The sequence below is a fragment of the Amphiura filiformis genome, chromosome 8 (genome assembly GCF_039555335.1).
Source record: "Amphiura filiformis chromosome 8, Afil_fr2py, whole genome shotgun sequence".
In the NCBI taxonomy this organism is placed as follows: domain Eukaryota; kingdom Metazoa; phylum Echinodermata; class Ophiuroidea; order Amphilepidida; family Amphiuridae; genus Amphiura; species Amphiura filiformis.
Window position 1 is genome coordinate 31,427,439 of NC_092635.1, and position 22,219 is coordinate 31,449,657.

Consider the following 22,219-nt stretch of genomic DNA (forward strand, 5'->3'; position numbering starts at 1 on the left):
TATGAGAAGATAAAAGTGCAACTTTTGATTTTGTTACTTCTTTAGGTTTTAGAGCTCCATTTCTTTTAATAATTCTCAACCAATTTCTTCAAGTGGGGTCTTAAATCAGAGCTAAAGGGTACAGGTATTGACTGCTGGTTTAATTTTAACATATTCATCATTGCTTTAGGATATGTATGCAAGGTTGAACATAACTGGTACCTTAATTATTTGGCTTACTGTATGTTCATCTCCATGTACTCACCTTGGTTTGTATGTAGTTAATAATCCTAATTTTATCCCTCACAGCCAAACCATGTTCAATGTTCTGCAGGCGTTTATTTTGAGTTGGCACTCCATGCGGCCGTCTCAAAAGTCGTGCTGAATAGCCCTGTTGCAGGTGTTCCTCATCCATGGTTAATCAAGTTTAACCAGGTTTAAATCAAATGAACTTGGTTTTTTAGTTGATGTAGATAATCTGGCAATGTTGATCAACTTTTTTGGGTTGTAACTTTTACGATGAATACGATGAATTAAAATAGTATGTGGATGGGTGAAGATCTTTACGGCAGACCAGAGATGATTGCACCTTCTCCGAGTAGACAGAGAGACAGCACGTTTTTAGCTACATCAATTTTGCATCTCAAATCTTGACCATGATACATACATGTACCATACCTGAAATAAATAAATGGAAAACATAAGGTTTTATATTTATAGCTTTTGGCGAGTATCCCGATTCTAGTAAAAAGACGGGTACAAATTTTCAAAGTCACCACAATTGATCTGCACAGCAAACAATTTGTTCAAATCAAATTATTCATTCTTGCAAAATAGTCAGTAAGTCATCTGAACACCAAATGTGACCCTAAGTTCACCCAGCACCTTAAAATGGTTCTTATACTTTCACATCTTTACTTTTAAAACCCATCAAGACAAATCATTCCACTTAACTATTGACTGATAGTCTCTATGGCCGGTATTCACAAAAGGAGACTAACTTTAGTCCTGGATTATCCCTAGTCCTGGACTAGTTAGTCCTGGTCTAAGGATGGTCCACGGACCAGGACTAATTGGTATTCACAAAAGCTGGATTAACTAGTCAGGCCTAACTCGCGATCTGAAAGTTAATCCGCGGACTATCTTTTCAGATTGCGAGTTAAGCTTCTGACTAACGCGAGATCTAACGGTCAATCCATGGACTAATTGAACTGCACATGCGCAACAGCGTCATCAGAGGCCGCACATCATCGAGCGCGGGTTTTCTATGGTAGTCCGATGAAAATGTGACAAGAGATCAATCTTGAAACACCCTATACACAAACTTATTTGTCATTTATACATTAATAGGCCCACATATTTATGTTTATTTATGTGTTTTCTTTCTTGATTATAATTTATGTTTAATTTAAAGTAGACCAACGGGAATTTGAAAGAATGACTGCTAAAGAAAGTATAGGCCCTACGTTTATTAACGCCAGTGTTTCGACTAGTCCAGTATGGCTTTGCTTATTTAGTAGGCTTAGCTTATTATAAAAGTGAGGGACGGAGGGACAGTAACAGGGGAGTTATTGCCAGGAGGAGCGGTTGTTCAGGTTTGACCATTTTTCCTACTCGTGCTTCGTTCACCCCAATTTTCACGGTAAATATGGAAATTCTGATATGAGCTCGAGGAGGTATGATCGATCGGAGTTGTAAAATTTTTCAACATTTTTATCAAAATTGCCTAAGAAATGGTCCATACTCCGTGTATCCGTGGGTGCTCATGATTGTTGGCAAACTTTGAAAACAACCCCTTTTTGAATATCATTTTTCGAAAATTTCAGAGGAATAGACCAATTTCTAATTTCAATCGATTTCTCGAAACCCTCACATGTTGTTTTGGACAGAAACAAGTAGGGCCTACGACTAGTCCCAATACCGATTTACTATGTGCACTGATTTCTGTTTCCCAAAATAAGAATTTCGAGCATTGCGTGCATGATGAATAATTGGATATGCACCTTTTTTTACTTGATTCATAGACGAACAGCTCTTTTTTTTTTTCTCCAATTAGCGAATGTTTTGAAAAATGACACTTTCTTGTGCGTTCCATAAATCATCCCATATTTTACAAAATGTCCGATATTTGAGCTAATTACGACGGATACAGGAGTACAGGGACCGTGGGAACTGGATCCGCTCCTGGTTTAAATTGCCAGTAATGTAAAGTCTACTGCAGGAAGAGAAGGTTTTTTTTGTGGTTTAGAGGAATAGGCCTACGAACGGGCCTACTTTGCTGTGGTTTAAAATTCCCAAAATTTTTGAAATTTTGAAGATTATTGCATTAGGCCTAGAGGTCAAGCTGCTCTTGGCCCTGATGCCATCTCCCTCCCCCCGTGGGTTCAGTTTGTATTTAAAGGTAGGACGTATGACCGTTCCAGGATTTGAAAATGACCCTATTTCACGGGGAATCGAGGACATTTGCAGCAATTTTACCCCTATTTTATGCGAAATCAAGGACAATTTGCCCCAAATACCTCCCCTATTTTTATCATTTTGAGGACGCATTTTTATTTCACCCCCGTATCACAAGGAATCAAGGACATTTTCCCGATATAAATACCCCTATTTTTACCATTTCAAGGACGCTTTTGAATTTCCCCCCTATTTCACGGGGAAATGAGGACAATAACGAAAACTGTAGCGGTAAAACGCGGACAAAAGTCCTAGAAATACACCCTATTTTCCATTTCAAAGACAATTTTGCTCCAAAACACCCCTAATTTGGACAATCGCAAAACAATTTTGTCCTCGAAAATTCCATGGACATTTCTTGAAAAGTACCCTAATTGGAACCATCATGCGTACACATTGTCAGTGAAGACTGGCGGCTCCTCCATCTGCTCATAAATTTTACAATAGACATATACGCATGAATGTCTATATTTTAGCTCTGGGGAGGGTAACATGGGGAGGGTGCGGGGAATGATTGTTATGTCACGACAGCTGAAGGGGGTGTGCAAGCAATACTTTTGGCACTTTCGGACATAAGGGATTTTTGCTACACATTCATGCGGCACCTTTTCAATAAAACGCTGTAAAAAGCTTAGAATTATTGCATGATACATGTCATCTTTGTTGTAATCTGCACAGGCTTCATTAAAACAAAGGATCTCGACTTAAAATCGCACCCTTATGTTTTGTAAATAACCCAAATGTCGCTTTCTATAATTTCAACATCTAGGCCTAATTGTTTTGGTTTGTGTCTCCTCACTTCAAAATATATTTGATGAAGATGCTTTGTCTTAAAGAAACCTTCCTTCATAACCCAAATCCCTAGCATGATATCTTCATACATGTCATCTTACAATCTGCACAGGAGGCATGCAAACAAAGAATTTCCATCTGAAATCTCACCCTGATGTTTTGTAACCCCACATTTCACTTGGTATCATTGAACTTTTCATATCTAATTGTTTTGGTTTGTACATGTATCTCTTCACGTTTTTATTTACAAAACAGTTCAATGTTTTCTTCTAATTGTGTTCCATGTTTGGACTACAGATCCTAAGGTATTACAATGTATGTTTTATTTCTACCTTCCTTATATTTACAAAACAGTGTGATGTTTCACAACAAAAGCAGCTTTGGCGGAAACATACATGATATCGATTATATTCCCTCAACTTTCAGCACACACTTTGAGTGAATTTCCTCCGTTCATATCACAAAACACTGCATACCAATGTATAACATTGCATATAAACATGATAAACAACGGCTTAGAACCAGAACTGCGTATGTCCAAAATAGATGTTTTGTTTTGCAATGATGAGTTCAAAAACTTTCTGATAAATAGAATTTCAGCAAAAAAAAATTGTTTTGAAATATAGGGACAGAACACTTCTGTCAATTTTGTCATACGTCAAATAACGACTTCTGGTTAGTCCCCTCGGTAATATTCATAAACGGGCTAAACTTTACTATACCCTACCACATTTGACCGTCGCCGAAGCTACCCTAGTTTTAGCCCTGCTACACCGACCAGCGCGAAACTCGATGATAGGATTACATTGAATGATGTATGGATTAACTCAGTGCAATATATAAATCACTTAATTTAGCAAATTAAATAAACGACGAGAGAGATTCAAAACAACATTGTAGTAATTTAATTAATAATGCCACTATATAATGAAGAAGAGGAACATTAGTAAATTTTAAATTTAATTAATATTCATAATTATTGCTTTGCTTCCCATAATCAGCCAGGAATCATAAATCTGCATAATGATCGGTTTCTATTCATTAATTATCTTATTTAAAGGAATTATTAATTAACTTAAGAACATTAAATAAAAACATTAACTTTTAACAATACTCAGTCATTAATTACCGTATAATATGTAAATTATGATGCACACGAGGAAGGTTACCGTTGTTGCAGGGCTACAGCGACATCGCTGTTTGATAATTAATGAATTAATTAACAAACAAACAAACAAACTTTATAAATATTCACCCATTAATGCGATGCCTATGAGGAAGGTTATCGTTGTTGCAGGCTACAGCAACATCGCCGTTTGATAATTAATGAATGAATTGACAAACAAAACTTTATAAATATTCACCCATTAATGCGATGCCTATGAGGAAGGTTATCGTTGTTGCAGGCTACAGCAACATCGCCGCTTGATAATTAATGAATGAATTGACAAACAAAACTTTATAAATATTCACCCATTAATGCGATGCCTATGAGGAAGGTTATCGTTGTTGCAGGCTACAGCAACATCGCCGTTTGATAATTAATGAATGAATTGACAAACAAAACTTTATAAATATTCACCCATTAATGCGATGCCTATGAGGAAGGTTATCGTTGTTGCAGGCTACAGCAACATCGCCGCTTGATAATTAATGAATGAATTGACAAACAAAACTTTATAAATATTCACCCATTAATGCGATGCCTATGAGGAAGGTTATCGTTGTTGCAGGCTACAGCAACATCGCCGTTTGATAATTAATGAATGAATTGACAAACAAAACTTTATAAATATTCACCCATTAATGCGATGCCTATGAGGAAGGTTATCGTTGTTGCAGGCTACAGCAACATCGCCGTTTGATAATTAATGAATGAATTGACAAACAAAACTTTATAAATATTCACCCATTAATGCGATGCCTATGAGGAAGGTTATCGTTGTTGCAGGCTACAGCAACATCGCCGCTTTGATAATTAATGAATGAATTGACAAACAAAACTTTATAAATATTCACCCATTAATGCGATGCCTATGAGGAAGGTTATCGTTGTTGCAGGCTACAGCAACATCGCCGTTTGATAATTAATGAATGAATTGACAAACAAAACTTTATAAATATTCACCCATTAATGCGATGCCTATGAGGAAGGTTATCGTTGTTGCAGGCTACAGCGACATCGCCGTGAATGACAATTTCTCAACAACCCTACTATCGATTTCCATGATTTTTGTACCAAATTTCTTCTTTTTAAACGACCTTGCTAAGTATAGGCCTAAATGATAAAAATTATCATGATTATACGTCGTTCATAAAACGCCCTACCACTCACAAGCTTTACTTTACATTGACCGCGTTCTTACGCTCAATACAAATCTGAATAAAGATGGAAGATAACAGTTCTGTTTCATTCACAATGTTTTGTTGAACTTGTAAAAAAATGTCTTATGATGCTTATTTTTTTTTTTAACTAGTCGGGACTGTATGACCATTTTCTTCTTAATTAACTTTACAGTGGTCTGTTTTTATTTATAACAACTAACAACTACAAAGTATGAAATCACATAAACCAATGTATACGTCGTTCATAAAAGGCCCCAACCAGTGATAACCAGGTGCAAAAGTTCTGTTTCTTTTTAATTAACTTCTCAGTGGTCACGGTCCTGTTTTTATTTATAATATCTGGAAATTATGAAATCACATAAACCAGTGTATACGTCGTTCATAAAATGCCCCAACCAGTGACAACCAGGTGCAAACTAAGTTATGTGCATTATGCGCTTACCAATGACAACTTAACTTAATATTTCCTCTTGTCAACAAACAAGCAACTCCCCATTTCACATGTGCATCATATGTACATCGCCCAAGCATCATCATCTACAATCCAACGATCACTTGTATCAATATGCAAATATATGATTCAATACGTGCATATAATAATAGGGATTAGTTTTTTAACGGCTTTTAAGTCAGGCCTGGGCGGGGCGTAAATAAACATGTGTTGCTTAATCCTAAAACCAAGCTGGTCATTTATTTTTATTCTTTAAATAATCAAATAATATTAAAAAATCATTCATGCGCGCCGCTGTAGCACAGCAACAGCGTACCTTCACCCAATGGCAAGGTATAGGTTAGCGGCGTCGCTGTAGCACGGCAACAGCGATACCTTCCTCCCCTACATTAATTTGGTGACATGACCAAATAAGGTATACCTCAGTGCCGTCGGTGTTACCATACGGAAATAGGTATACTTTCGCGCCGTCGGTTTGGCCCCTCAAAATGTCTAGCTTCGGCGCCGTCGCTGTAGCATGGCAACAACGACACCTTCGGCGCTGTCGGTGTAGCCCAGTAAAAGATATAGCTTGGCGCCGTCGCTGTAGCACGGCAACAGCGATACCTACCTCCCCTACATTCATTTGGTGACATGACCAAATAAGGTATATCTCAGTGCCGTCGGTGTTAGCATACGGAAATAGGTATACCTTCGCGCCCTCGATTTAGCCCCTCGAAAAGTCTAGCTTTGCGCCGTCGCTGTAGCACGGCAACAACGACACCTTCGCGCCGTCGGTGTAGCCCATTGAAAAGGTATAGCTTCGCGCCGTCGCTGTAGCACGGCAACAGCGATACCTTCGCGCCGTCGGTGTAGTCCTGTAAAAGGTCTAGCTTTGCGCCCTCGCTGTAGCACGGCAACAACGATACCTTCCTCCACCATACTCATTTGCTAATATGACAACTTTAACAATTAGGCCTACTTAAGATGCACCTTTGCACCGTCGGTGTAGCCTTACGGAAATAGGTCTACCTTACCGCCGTCGGTGTAGGCCCCTCATAAATGGTCTAGCTTGGCGCCGTCGGTGTAGCACGGCAACAGCGATACCTTTGCGGCGTCGCTGTAGCACAGCAACAACGATACCTTCATTCACCATCACATCATTATTCAATATATGATACTTAACGTATTTACTCCATGAAATAAATGCTACTCATTCTTAATCAAACCACTCATTAACAATTAACATTCCTCTTATCAATATAACTTTAATCACTATTAACATCAATCATTGTTAATTACTTACAACAACCCTCTTTTCCCTCACACTCATTATTATTATGTCATAATTATTAATTAACTACCATCGCCCTCTAATCCATCATAATAATTATAATTATATAATCATTCATAACCAATTACAATCGGCCTCTTATACGTCACACTAATTATAATTATATCATGCTTATTAACATCATCTTTTGATGCGGTCATCATTACTTGAGTACATTAAAATCTATTACGCATAATTAATACTTCTAAGCCATTATATAATGCAATATAGTTATTTCATTATGCTTAAATTCAATTCAAATGACATTATTACTATCTAGAAGTAACCACAATAATTTAATCGTACTAACACTTATATTACCTTGATGAATGCAAACTTCATTAAGTCAAACGCCGACATACTTTATTAAAAACCTGACTCATAAACCTCTATCCCATTAATAAGTAAAGCTATCCTAAGTACAAAAAAAAGGTGCAGCTTCGCAGCGCCGTCGATGTGGTAGGGTATTCTAAAGGTACTCCCATAAACGTGAAATATATTAAATTAATATTATGTTACCCAACTTACCAAAATTCAAATGACCATAAACACACACCCACACATAAGTTATTATGGTTTTCATTTTTTTCTCTTAATTTTTTTATTATCATTTTTTCTCTCTGTTTTTTAACATGTTTACCAGGAACATCAATATCTTAAATTTTACAGGAATGTCTCTAAGTATCGATTTTGCTGATGATAATAAGGGAACAACCCAAAAGTTCGACGAAGCCCTATAAACGAAAGTCCTTTCGTTAGGGAGGGAGGGGGTAAAAACGTCAGTTTACGTTTGTAAAAAAGTAGTTAAAACAACGGTCAAAGTTGATCTTTTTTTAAGAATTTACAATATAATTTTAAAAGTAGTATTTTTGAAGTACAATATTGACATTTTACAGTGGTTGCTTCAAAATAATTTCAAATCGATATAGAGTGCAGTACTGCAACCTGCAATTTGTAAGTTCATTTTTAAACAGCTGTACCGCACCTTGATTCTTTTTTATTTGAAAATCCAGCAAGTCATATTTTTTTCGTGCCCAAAAGGTATGAAGAAAAATATTTTAAAATAAAATAGAATATTGGTTTCTTCCATATACGTGATCAATATCATTGCACTGTCGCACTCCTCCACATCCCCATCCACCATAGCGACGGCCCTGTATCCTATGAATCCAGGTTGGAATCCGGGGTTGGAATTTTCGATATTTGAAAACTTACGTTAGAGGGGAGGGGGGGTTAGGCTTCTAACGAAAGGACTTTCGTTAGAACTTTTGGGTTGTTCCCTAATATATCAATATAAGGTCACTGTGGGGCCAAAACTTAAAAATAGCTCCATCATGTTGTTATGTATCTCAAATTGTTCCACTCATCACAGGAATAAAAAAAGTCAATGGTCATATTCTTCTTAGTTCAGGAGTTATAAGGTCAGATAGGTCAAATTACTCCCTTAGGGACCGTTCACAAACACTTGTAAGGGGGGGAACCTGATGCAAAAAGGGGCCCTGAAATTTTTGACCCTCCTAAGGGGGGGGCTGAAAAAATGACCACAAATTTTCCTGGAAAAATTGAGTTTGCTTTTCTATGAGGTTGACACATAATTTTCATGTCAAAAAAGGGGGGCCCTGAAATTTTCGAGGTCTGTAAAGGGGGGGGGCAAAAAATGTTCGCAATAAATTTTTTTTTTTATTTTTCTCCCCCCCCTTAGGATTTCTTTAAGAATACCCTACCACTGTAGATTTTCAATGGGGGTCTTTTATGAACGACCCATACACATACACTGTGAATGTAAAAAATGGTAGGGTATTCTAAAAGATAGACCAAATTTTCATAGTCATGTCCCTGTTCAGAGTTTATGCAGTCAAAGTCAAATAGAATGTGCATGCATAACCTTTGACTTATCATGTGATTTCATCTATTCTGAGGTTATACATTTCTCAAACAAATTGTTTTCCTATACTATTTCGTCTGCCCAGAGGAGTATTTTGAGACAAGTTGTGATTAAATCGGTGCACTTTGAAAATTTGGTGACTGTGCATGTGATATTTGACCTTTGACCTATTTTACTCTATAACTCCTGAACTAACCATTAGTTCAGAATGACAGTTGACTTTTTTTATTTCAAGCAATGAGAGGAACAAACAATTTGAGAGATGGATTGCAACATGATATAACAAATTTGAAATTTTGGCCCCATGACCCTTCGACCCCTCATGGGAAGCACAGGGGCATAAAAATGGAGAACCAATTCTAGTCTTATCAGTTGAGGCATAAGGATGCAAAAAACATTGGTTCCACTAATCATGATGTAGCAAAACTACATCCCAAATATTACCCAATAGCGCCCTGTACTACCATGGCGAAAACAGACAAAATGTTCACTGAGTAACTACGCTGCATTTTGGGCAGCTAAAGAATAATAAACAAATGTCAACAAGAAAAGAGGTTACGGTTATCTGCTTTGGCTTAATAAATAACAAGATCAATAATAACAACTTCAAACTTTAATCTGCCACCATAGAATGTTGCATTAAATTCAAATTGTATTAATAATTAAATAACAAACATTTTTCACACACTTGAAATGAAGAGGCATGATTATGCTGATTAACTGGAATGGTCCAGAAAAATGTTCACTGCAACTTTGCAATCTATGTCAAATTTAGTGGTTCTTTAACATTTTATGTATCATTTGTACATTGATTTCCTTTAAAAACATTCACAAAAGAGATCTTGCACAAACATCTTTAGTCATCCAACTGGTGGTGTCAAATGTTACTACTCATCATGCTTGAAGATACCTGTAACAAGAAAGAAAGAAATAGAGTAGTTAAAAACTCATAATATTGGGGCTCTTTCTAAACAGGTCAAATTTCAGGCCCAAAATTTCACTGACATTATGATAAATATATGAGTTTTCTTCTGGTACCAAATCTCTATTTTGATAGGATAAAGTGGGAGGGGAAATGATGCTGTCAATCTGGCTATGTACATCCCTTTATAAAGTGAGTCATCACTTGGGATTGTGAGAATAAACCTGAAGTTGGAGTCATTTGGGATTTAAAACTTGAGTCAAGTGACAAATCCCAAAATGATGAGTCGAGTCCGAGTTGAGTCGTTACAAGTCTCAGGGAATTAAAACATGTTACAATGTGATTGTAGGTTTCAATTCATGTAAATTTCCAGTTTTCTCAAAACTTACTATGAAATTGAAAGAATTTACATCTCATTAAAATATCAAAATTTTATGAATTTTATGGTTCTTCTTACAAGTAACATTGATATTAAACATGTTAAAAGAAACTCACCATTTATAGATTTAGGCTAAGGCTGTAATTTCTTGCTTTCTGTTCAACCAATGTCTCACAGCACATCTGAAACAACTGAAAACAAAATAGCAACATTTTAGAAATAGGTATCATCTTAAAACATTTTGAACACAAAATTAACATTTTTCCTGTGATGAAAACCAAGTTTCAAACAGTTTGTCATGAAATTCAACTTGGAATTCAGACATGTTATTATAATTATTATTAATATTATTAATATTGTTACCAAGCCCAATTTTAAATATTGGGCTAAGCCATTGGGCAAAGTCCACACACCACCTGTTGAAGATTTAGAAATATCTTCCACAGGGGGAGTATGAATTTCAAATGGAATTAGCACATTAACCAACACTATTTGACACTCACTCTCCTTCTATGGAAGATTCATACTGACTCAAATGGAATTCAAATGGAGCTGCCTAATGTGTTCATTCCATTTGAAAATCTTCCACAGGGGCAGTGTGGATTTTAAATGGAATAGCACAATATTACTGTGGGTGGGTTGTGTGTGTGTATGCTCACAGGTGATGTTGAAAAGGTGACTATGCTGGTATGCATGGAATGGGGTGGGCATTTGGAGTGGGGTGTGTCTTAGTGTACAGTGGGAGTCAGGATCGGGCTTTAAAGCGGCATGGCGTATCAGCCAATGACAAGCCTTGATTGTGTTCTTTTGTCTGCAATGCGCTTGCGCCACGCCGCTCAGCGGCAAGCGGCATGGTAGTATGAAACCAGCATAAGCGTTGGATCGCGGCGATCAGAAGGACATCCCTAAAGTCCGATTCAGACTCCACAACACATTGCAGCATGATGCTATGCAGATGCTTTTAAACCATTGCGGCATCACACAATGAAATAAAATGTTCATTTTAATTTCATCGCATGATGCTGCGATGTTTTCATGTCATGCATGTTGGGTCTGCATCTCCTTTTTATAGTCATTCTGCAGACCTCGATTTAGACAATATTAACTGACCATCTATTTTGAGGTCATTGTGTGAAATCGGAGGTTTTGTTTTGGGCTGAGGTATTTATACCGAGGCCCAAAACAAAACCCGACAATTTCACACAATGACCACAAAATAGATGGTGCAAAGTTATTATTGTCATTCATTACCATCGTATCTAATATTTTGAACAAATTAAAATGGCATTTTATGTTATTTTATGCCATAAAAACACTGTTAAATATAACCAGTTTTAATCATTGTAGTAACCTACCCTACAAAAAAATCAACCAGGCGAATATAACATTCGCGCCGACAACAAGAGCTACCATTTACAAAAGCGTGACGGCATCGCGTAGGTGTGTGCGTTGCCATAACGCGTAGCTTATACACGCACGCGTGCGCAAGTCATTGTTGCGCGTCCGGAGTCATTGTGAGTTATTAATGACATGTGCGCGGTCAGGCAATCAATTTCTTTTGATTGGATTACAGGCTTCTTGATACTAATGAGGTTATGAATTTCTAGCAGCCAATCACAAGCATGCATGCATGCAGCATGGCCACGATATCGCAACGCAATGCAAAGAAAGTTCAACTTTCATCCCCGACAAAATTTCCACCACACGATGAGAATTTTTACCGTCCAGCATGCAAGCTTGTAAAAACCTGGCTGCTCAGATTTCATAGAAGTATCGCAGCGTCACCGATGTCATCGCATCGCGCTGCGACATGTAGATATACCCTAGTCATGCTAACTTTTGTTTTTTTTAAACTTCCGTGGTCCGGGTATGCGCCGGTGAATAGTGATCGCGTAGGTCGCCTACGCGACCAATGGGTCAGCCGGCTTGTTGTCAAGTGCGTTGATCAGCCAATCAGCGTGATTTGTTATTGCTTTTGCATTTACGCTCGTGTACGCGATACGCACAGGCACGACCACGGAAGTTTAAAAAAAAAAAAACTTTAGTTAACCTAACCATGTTATGATGTCCTTCTGATCGCCGTGATCCAGTGTTTACCTTTACTTGTTTATACATAAGCTAGCATTTCATGATGTATGGCAAATACATCAGGACATATACCTACGCACCTGTATGCGTAAGCTTCGTGGCATGAAAATTTAAGGTTGAAAATAGCTCTGGTTACGGCATACCTGGCTACTAATTCACGTCTATGCTTCATTACTTTGCAGACCACAGTCTCCGTTAAATCTTACACGAAGGAAAATATACAAAATGCATTTTTAGATGGAAAAATTGGGCATTTTTACCCGAGTAATGTGGCGGTAGGTATGGCTACATGTCAAAATTCCAATTAATTACGGGCATTAATAAAGCACTTCCGGGAACTGTTGATGGGCGGGGCGTTACTAATTTACATGTTAATGATGTTTCGTCACAGATGATGTCCTTTCATGTTTTGATTCGTTTTTTAAATAAAAAAATGAACAAATAATCACAATACTCACCGGAAATTTCAGCCTTTCTTGTAGTTTTATGGCCCGATTCCCGGTTTGGTGAACTAAACTCGACCTATAAACTTATTTTCAGTAGGTTCCAAGGCTTACCTTTCATAACATTTACAAAGCTGCAGTAAGTTTGAAAGTTCTGATCACTTTGTTTACCCCTGACAGTATTTTTATTCAACAAAATGCTTACAAAAGTGCCCCAAACTGCTATTTCACAGCCACCGGTCACCGCTTAGTCCACAAGTTAAACCTGCCCTCTCAGTGGACTAAATTTGGTGCCGTTTTTGCATCATTTTAGTCCCGGACTAAGCCTAGTCCACTTTTGTGAATACCAAATAACTTTAGTCCTGGACTAAACCTCCGATTTAGTCCAGGACTAAAGTTAGTCTCCTTTTGTGAATACCGGCCTATGGGTTTAAAAGTAAAGATGTGATGGGAGTACTATGATAAGAGTTTGAAAGAGCAATGTGTTGAACCTGTAGCCTCTGGTGCAGTTGAAAGTGTTTGTATTGACCTGCAATATTATAGCTTGAGATTTTCTTTTGCACACATCTCTGAAATTATATACAAGGTGGTTCTCGAACCATGAGTCTCGCCTGCTTTCGCTACCTCCTGCTTTTGCGATTACTTTTGGTAGAGGTACAATGTAAATGAATTTGGTGGTTATTGGCTGAGCACAATCATCTGGCTGATGGTGACTGTACCCACCAAGTTTCATGCCCATGCAACAGTTTTTACTAATTGACCTAAGATGACCCCTGGTGACTCTGAAATGACCTTCCAAAAATTTGGCTCTAAATGTTGACTGTACCCACTAAGTTTCATGCCCATCCTACAGTTTTTACTAATTTGACCTCAGATGACCCTGAAATGACCTTCCAAAAATTTGGTGTACCCACCAAGTTTCATGCCCATCGGACAGTTTTGACTAATTTGACCTCAGATGACCCCTGGTGACCTCGAAATGACAGGTTCCAAAAATCTGGCTTTAAATGTTGACTGTACCCACCAAGTTTCATGCCCATGACCTCAGATGACCCCTGGATGACCTCAGTGACCTTGCGCCCTAACCAATACAACCGGTTCTGTCTCGGGTCAAGATGCACCCACCCACCAAGTTTGAGGAACGTGCGACTCATCTGAGAAAATTGGCGGAAGGCAAACTTTAACCAAATTTGTGTACACCCCACCCCTACACACACACCCCCACATACGGAAAAGTGGTTATATAATATAGTCTCCTGCCTTATCAGGCGAGACAAAAATAAGTAAATACAGCATTTTTCCTGTATTTTGATCAAAAATTAAAAAAATAACACATATCCAATTTGTGACCGTACACCACGAATGAGCCGTAAATGTCCTCAATTGTATTCTGCGTTACAGTGTAAAATGGGCATGAAGGTCGTATTCATAGGTACCTCAATTTGGTGCTACGTGTACCTCATTTAATGAGATACACGTAGCACCAAATTGAAATACCTATGAATATGACCTTCATGCCCATTTTACACTGTAACGCATAATACAATTGAGGACATTTACGGCTCATTCGTGGTGTACGGTCACATTTAGTCATACTCAAGCAACTCACAACTTGACTCAGCGATGCTAGGTTAATTTGATTCTTCATTTTCCATTTTGCCCCCGATTTTGCCAGGAATCCACACAAATCTGATTTGATCCAAATCAAACTTGATAGATTTTGAAAGCAATACAATGTCAGTCTAGATTTTGTGTTTCACCAGAGTCTGGTTTCACATACATGTGGTTTACAATCAATAACCAAACAATTGTGAATAAACAATCAACACTTGGGTTCTGGCTAAGTAGGTAAGTACTTCTTTCAACTTATTGTGTACAGGAAGATTTCCCAAGACAGGAATCACTGAATCCCACAATGAATACAATCATTATTAACCAGATTACAATAAAGCAAACAATTCTGAATACTTAGTTTATGTTTTTGGATGTAGAATCTGGAAACAGAACAAACATCTAGCATGTAAGAATTGTTTATCTCTGACAACACAAACCTTTAAAAATTTGGCGAATATACATCATCTAGTCTGAGTATGCCGACTCAATCGAAGAAGAAGAAGAATAATCAACAGGGTTCGAATTTTGGTTGTCCGTCGCCCGGGACAACTAAAAAATCGCAGGACAACCAAAAATATTGATGCGGTTGTCCGGGATTAACCATAAATCTGTAGCCAAAAGTCACCTTTGTAGGCCTACAGACAACCAAAAACTTAGACGGACAACCAGAAATTGTAACCTGGTTGTCCGTGGGACAACCATTTATTTTTCCTTATTTCGAACACTGATAATCAACTTCATACTGTGGTTTATTTTCACACTACTTATTTTTTGAGCAGCCACAATCAAGAGATACTCAGTGTGCTATTTATTAGAAAATTTAAATTGTTCAATCTTTTATTTTCTGTCTTTTTCTAGGCATGTTATGAGTGTTTGAACATTTCACCTTGCAACCAAAGTGCTATTAGCTATTATAATTTTAAAAGTATATAATCCCCAAGGATATCACATGCCTTGTAAAATGTAGGCCTACATAGAAAACCTTCTCTGTGCTCCCAAACAAAAGTGCTGGTATCATATAATACAACTTAGGTTGTTGACACCAGAGAAGACATTATGTGTACACTGTATACATGTAGGTTTGCAGTCAAAGAAAAGCAGGCAAGTCAGAACTCTTGCCTCCCAGTCCCCCCAGTAAAAACCCCAAATTGGTTAATTTTGCCCCCCCAAAAAAATTCCTGGGGCCACCACTGCGTGTAACTTTCTTTGTAAGCCATTATTTGCAGTTTTGCCAAATCCTGATTGTACACTTGTCAGGTTTTATAAATAGCGTTTGTTATAGGGCCTACATACTGACAACCCATGGACTCAGGAAATTAGATTTTAAAAACATGACTGGGAATAACAGCCAATTTTGGTTTACCAGTCAATTTGAGCTATATCCAAAATTTACATAGTTCAATGTCCTTGAACCCACACTTAAGTTTTAATTTGGCTATTTAGAAATCTTAGAAACAAAATTTTGTCAGCGCATGGGCACTATATAAAATATATATTGCGACCAAAACAAACTTCTTTGTTTGTTTTCTCGCTTTTAATTCCTTCCTCCTTACCATTCCAGTTCCCCAAAAGCCCTTGGCTTGGGCCTGCCTGGGGCGTTAGGGTTAGGTAGAGAAATTAATACAGATTTATGTAAAAATAAAATATAATCGTGTAAAAATATTGAGGCAAATGTATGGCTTTTAAAATCACTATACAAGCAGAAGCAGTTCAGTGGCGTGCACAAAGGGGGCCGGATATGGCACAATATGGCACATGCCCCCACCCCCCACTTTTGTCAGTCAGTCATGGGAAATGCACCCAATCAGGGGGAAATAGGGTAACTATTTATAAATGGTGAGCAAAGCGAGCCAAAAATGTTAGAATAGTCAGGCCAGGAACAGTGTTCGAAATATGCCTCAAAAAGTTACCGGCCAGCCGGGCCGGCAACTAGATGCCAGTCAGAAAAGTTACCGGCCAGGCCAAAAAGTTACAGGCCAATGGCCGGCTGACCGGCCCTATTTCGAACGCTGGCCAGGAATCGAGACCCATGCACCCCAAATTTTGAAAATCCTGCCACTGCACTGAGCAGAAATGAGGAAGATGACTGGCTTTCCACTCACAGCCCTATACTAGAGCTCATGAGCTATGAACTTTTACTTTTTCTGAGTGAAAATCAGGGAAAGTGTAGCATACAAAAAATCAAAACACCAAGAACTTTACTTGAATAAAAATAGCAACAACAAGTATGCCAAGACCAATGACAGTGTACCCATGCTATAAAGTGAGTAGAGGAATTATATAGATTGTAAACACAGTATACTATACAGTCATGAAACTGCAACCATGCTGAATTTTATGTCGGTCAGTGTGAAAACCTGGGACGAAGGTCACTCAATCTTGCACTGCATCAGTGCATGGTCTGCTGCCCCTTCCTTTCATGAGAATAAATACACATTTTTGACAACACTAGTGTTTTAAACTATACCAAAGTGAACTCTACTGGTTCTATCATAAATTAAAGGGTCTAAAATAGTAAAATTCAATTGCTTACCGCATAAAAATGAACAACCTTCACTCCTGTCAGCTCAGCTTGTCTTCTCACCCATGAAGAAACTCATCATTTGTTTGCTCAACAAGTCGTCAGAAAACTTTAATTATTATAGAGGGCGCTAGACTAAATTCTGGAATTCAGCAGATGATGGTGTATGCGATATCGCTATTTTTGACGTCGCCATTGGATTAACACATAATCATGAAATCTTCACAAACAATTCTAAATTTGTTATGTGGTGTCAAAGCAAAATTATCTTACTCTAAAACCGTTGGGGTTCTGCAAAGTACCCCACTGCAAGTATGTTAATTGTCCATTTATAATCGCTAACCGTGTATTGTGAATGGGGCTGTCAGCCCTGTATCTTCGCCAGCCTCGTACGTCCGTGTTGCGGGAGCGCACCACCATTAAACGCGCCCATTGAAATACACGGTAAAAGGCCTACATTTGGATCTCGTTTTGGCACTTGAATTACGTATTTCAACTATAAAGCTTGGTATCAGATTAAAGCTGATCATGTGTAGAATATTATTCTTTTAACGGAATATATTGCTAACCACCGACTTTTTCTGTTATTTTGCCGCAAAGAAAAAATTGTGCAAATTTAACCCTAAAAAATCACTCAATTTTGGAAACCGGACGTTGTTCAAATTCGCGCCAGAACTTCAACTCTGAAATAAAAAATTGGGACTTTTTCTCCGAATTCTTCATGTATATACTTGTCGGAAGCAAATGAGCTGAAAACGGGCAAAATTTGACTATACGCTTAGAAAATAAAGCCGAAACAAGCTCAAATAAGCGGTGGACTATTTTAACCGAATTTCACTGTTACATAAATCGTGGAGTGATTTGGTGGTGCGCCCTCTTGCGTGTCCTATGCCGCCTGGAATTCAGGGCTGGAATTGTTTGTTCAAGGGCGCCAACCACTAAAAACAGATCACATAATAATTTATCTTGAAACTTTCTCTTTCCACCCCCGGGTTCCACCCTCTCCACTCAGGGAAGTGCCACTAGCTCCACTACTATCCTCCGGGCTATCCTCTCCCCCATCTCACCAATTAGATTATTTTCCTTTTGATGATTGAAATTTGATTTAATTCATTCTTCTTGAGAATGGGCGGTGGGCCCATCCCTTCCCCCTCCCCCAATAAAAAAGGAAAGAAGAGGAAAGGAGTAAGGGCTGTGTAATAATTAGGTAAATTTTTTTTTTTTTTTTTTTTGGGGGAATTTTTACAGCCAAAAGGGGGAGCAATTTTTGGCAAGCCGAGGGGGTGGGGGGGGGTTGCAAGCAATTTTGGCACACATTCATAGGGCGCCTTTTAAATAAACGCTCTAAAAGGCTTAGGAAAACAGTACAGAAACCAGTGGGGCACTACTGGGGGGTATAGGGGGAAATGCCCCCCAGATAGAAGCTCTGCCCCCACAGAAAAATTGAAAAGAGGGGTGAAAAGCCACTTTTTAGCCAAAATAAGGTGAAAATGCCCCCCCCCCCCCCGAAAAAATTTCTGGTGCCGACACTGACGGGAACGCGTAAATATGCAAATTTTCCAGCTCGCTGCACTCGCAACATGTATCTAGACCATTTATGGTTTGTAAATTGGGATCCCAAAAATTTGGCATGTGCAAGGGGCAAAGAATATATGGCAGGCCGAGAGGGGGCAAGCGATTTTTGACGGGCCGAGGGGGGGGGCAAGCCATTTTTGGCGAGCTGTTTAGAAATTTTACCCCCCGAGCTTATAATTATTGCACAGCCCCTAAAAGAGAAGAGGAAAGGGAGAAAAGTGCCTACAATGCCTGTACTACGCTCGCTGATCGTATTACATATTTTAGTATACCACTGTGCATTATAATTATGCAAAAAGTAGAAATCCAAGTAAAATTGAGAGCATCGCTGTGAGCTAGCAAATCACACATTATGGTTTTAAGTATTTGATTGTGTACTCTCCGAGCTTCAAATCCACAAATTTTATGCACTTTACAATTTGGGTGTAACACTGCGACTCCAATGAGTAATAACTCCAAATTTAATTTTTAGCTAAGGCCAAAAACAATTGTTTGCTTGCCCACACCCGACAGACCATAAAATTTGTGGCAACCGTAAAAACTTTTCTTATCTTCCCCCCCCTAAAATATACAAAAAATAAAACAAAAAATGATCAGTTCTCTTACAAGGACAAAATACCTTCGAAAATGCTTGGACATCCACTCGCAAGCTGAAAAAATCATCCACAAATAGTTAGTTAATTCAATTGGTTTTGACAAATCAAAAACTCTTAATTTTGTAATTACCAAACCTGATAAACCTGTTTCAAAATAATAATTATGATGTATGTAAAAAGTGTATAATCCATGTCATTCACAAATAAAACCAAACCAGTACTCATAATATTTTTGTTTTACTATTGCATTGGTTTTTATTAAAAATAAATTATCACAATAATCCTTTGCATACAATACTTGCTTCATTCAACAAATAATTTTAAAAAAATTGTGTCCAGATCTGTAACTATTGGAACCTAGTAACCACAAAATCTGTTAACACAGGCAACCTGATACCACAGTGTTTTTAAGTCTCCACTCTCCAACACATTTACATGTTATAATGACCTGGTAACTAAAATTCCTGTTAACACAAACTAAATCCCAATGTCCTGACAATTTTGTGTTAATAAGGTTCTAATGACATTTGTGACCTGGTGCCACAAAATGAGCGTAAAGTTGCAAGCCCGGGGGTTGCAAGTTGGTGGTTTGGAGACATCCTGGCTGCTGAGCTGATGTTCTTTGTGGCGTACCTGTACGAGTAGTACATGTATGTCCTTTGTGAATGGCCCATTGTGCCCCCATTCACAAAAGACATACAGACATACTATTGGCTTGAACAGGAGCGTCTGAAATAAAGAACACCAACGCAGCAGCCAGGACGTCTTGAAACTAACAACTACGCTCTGCCATTTCGAGGTAGCAGGTCACATTTGATCAAATCAAGAATAATCTGAAAAGCAAAATGATAGCAATAACAGACAGCTGGGCTATACAAATGGCTTTAGAAAATGGTGGAATTAAACAATACACATGTTTCTCTTTTCTTTTTCATTGCAGAAAAGAGCTATGCACTATGCGGGGTGTCATCTTTTTTGAGGGGGGACTTAAGGGTCAAATTTTGATCATTTATTCATGATACAATGTAGAAGGTTTATGCTTCCTGTAAAAGTCTTAAGAGCACAGAATTAGCCTAGCACAGAAATCTTGCACTGAAGGATTATACAGCTTTATTCCATAAGCTACTTAATCCTTCAATGGAGTCTTTACACTAGTATAACTCATGAATCTATTATACCAAGCATTTTTAAAAGCAATGTGGGCAGTCTTCTGAGACTATTTTCATAGCCTTATAGAGGGTATGCAATACGCCGTCACTCATAACAGAGTCATCCTCATTTAAATAAAATTCTCTCCTCCATAAGGTACCACGGGAAAATTCACATGATAATATAATAAAATGTGTGATGAAGGTATGAATGGTCGTGGAATTGATCTAGAGACCTGTCCCTCTGTCATCTTAAGTTATCTTAAAACTGTCCTCCAGCATGGCTGCTATTTCAATGGTTATACAATTCCGGTTGGTTTATTGCATACACTCTATAGACTCATTCAACATTCATACTGCAGTCGTTAAAATGTTCTTTCCACAATGCCTGCAAAAATTTTAGTTGTTGTTGTTTCAACTTTGTTCTCATTTTACTTGATCACAGCTTTTGCAATCTTAGCAGTCAAATTTTGTGATAATCATATCGAAGGGTAAGTGCCAAAAGGCCCAAAGTGCATTTTTGGCCAAAATGAGATTTTTACAACACTGGGCATCTTATGATTGCATGGCCATAATCAAGCTATAGCCACAGAAACTGTTATCTGTTTACACATCTGTTTAACACAAATTAAGTTGATCACTTGACTTTTGGCAGATGTAAACAGGTAAGAGTTGACATGTATTATAAACTGTCTTTAATCCAAATGTAACCATAGTATGGAAAACACACCCAACACTAAGCCATGATGGGTTGCAAGGCTCCGTACATCCGGCTACATGGTTACATACATGTTTTTAAAATTAGCACTATTACAATTTCAATAAGAGCTACCAGGATAAATAAAAGTGTTTTTCAGTTAAAATTTTTAGCATACATGTACTAAGTGGTAATTACATGTAATTTGGGTACCTATGACTATATTGGCAGCTGCTGAGAGCTCCACATTTGGCAGAAAACCGTTCAACTATCATTTATCAGAATATACCAAAACAATATGTGGTCAAAAATGTATTTATATGTGCAGCCCAAAATTCTTGACAGAAAACCCCAACTTTACCCCAGGAATATAATCAGAATTTCTCAAAATTGAGAAACTACATTCTGGTCATCAGATCAAATAAAAATCACCATTTCACATTCAAGCAATTACTATTAAACATTTCTGAAAGGCAACAGTATTTTTGTGGGACCTGAGAGCACATCAGACACACCAAATCATTGCATTCTGAATATGAGCAATGTCCTTCTAATAACAAATAATTTTTTTTTAAATTAGCAATATAATAAAAATTTTATGGCGAAGTACTAAAAATTGATATTTTTTATATATTTGGTATTTTAATATTAGTTCTCAAACTAAACTCTAATGTTAGGTACTTAAACTGTATGTAGCTGAGAGGAAAGCCATCCATCATTTGAAAATATTGACCATCCGTATTGAAGATATACATTTTTCCCCCAAAAGACCTAAAGACTGTAGGTCTTTTGGGGGAAAAATGTATACAAAAGGTCAAAATTTTCAAATGATGGTCAGCTTTTCCTCCCAGCTACATACACTTCAAGTACATATCATTAGATTTATAGTTTATTTCGAGGACTGTTGAATGTCAGAAATATCAATTTTTAATAATTTGGCCATTTGTATTATATCGGGAATTAAAAAAAAATCAAATTATTTGATATCAGAAGAACATTCCGCATATTCAGAAT

General features: G+C 37.7%; 1 protein-coding gene and 1 long non-coding RNA gene across 3 annotated transcripts in view; both read right to left on the bottom strand.

Annotated features, from left to right (window-relative positions):
* LOC140158955 (uncharacterized) overlaps positions 1 to 17,274 on the bottom strand; it is a 40,760-nt gene extending 23,486 nt beyond the window's left edge. For both annotated transcript variants that reach the window (XM_072182246.1, XM_072182248.1), the window contains exons 1-2: positions 17,202 to 17,274; positions 245 to 657 (exon numbers count right to left, since the gene is read on the bottom strand). In XM_072182246.1, coding sequence (XP_072038347.1) covers positions 245 to 394 — 150 coding nt within the window. In that variant the 5' untranslated portion in view covers positions 395 to 657; positions 17,202 to 17,274. The remainder of the gene's footprint in view (positions 1 to 244; positions 658 to 17,201) is intronic.
* LOC140158251 (uncharacterized) lies at positions 9,600 to 12,999 on the bottom strand. Its single transcript, XR_011859742.1, has 3 exons — positions 12,755 to 12,999; positions 10,640 to 10,714; positions 9,600 to 10,132 (listed from the first exon to the last, which is right to left on the bottom strand). It is a non-coding gene; the product is annotated as an uncharacterized lncRNA (long non-coding RNA).
* Positions 17,275 to 22,219: the final 4,945 nt, after the last annotated feature.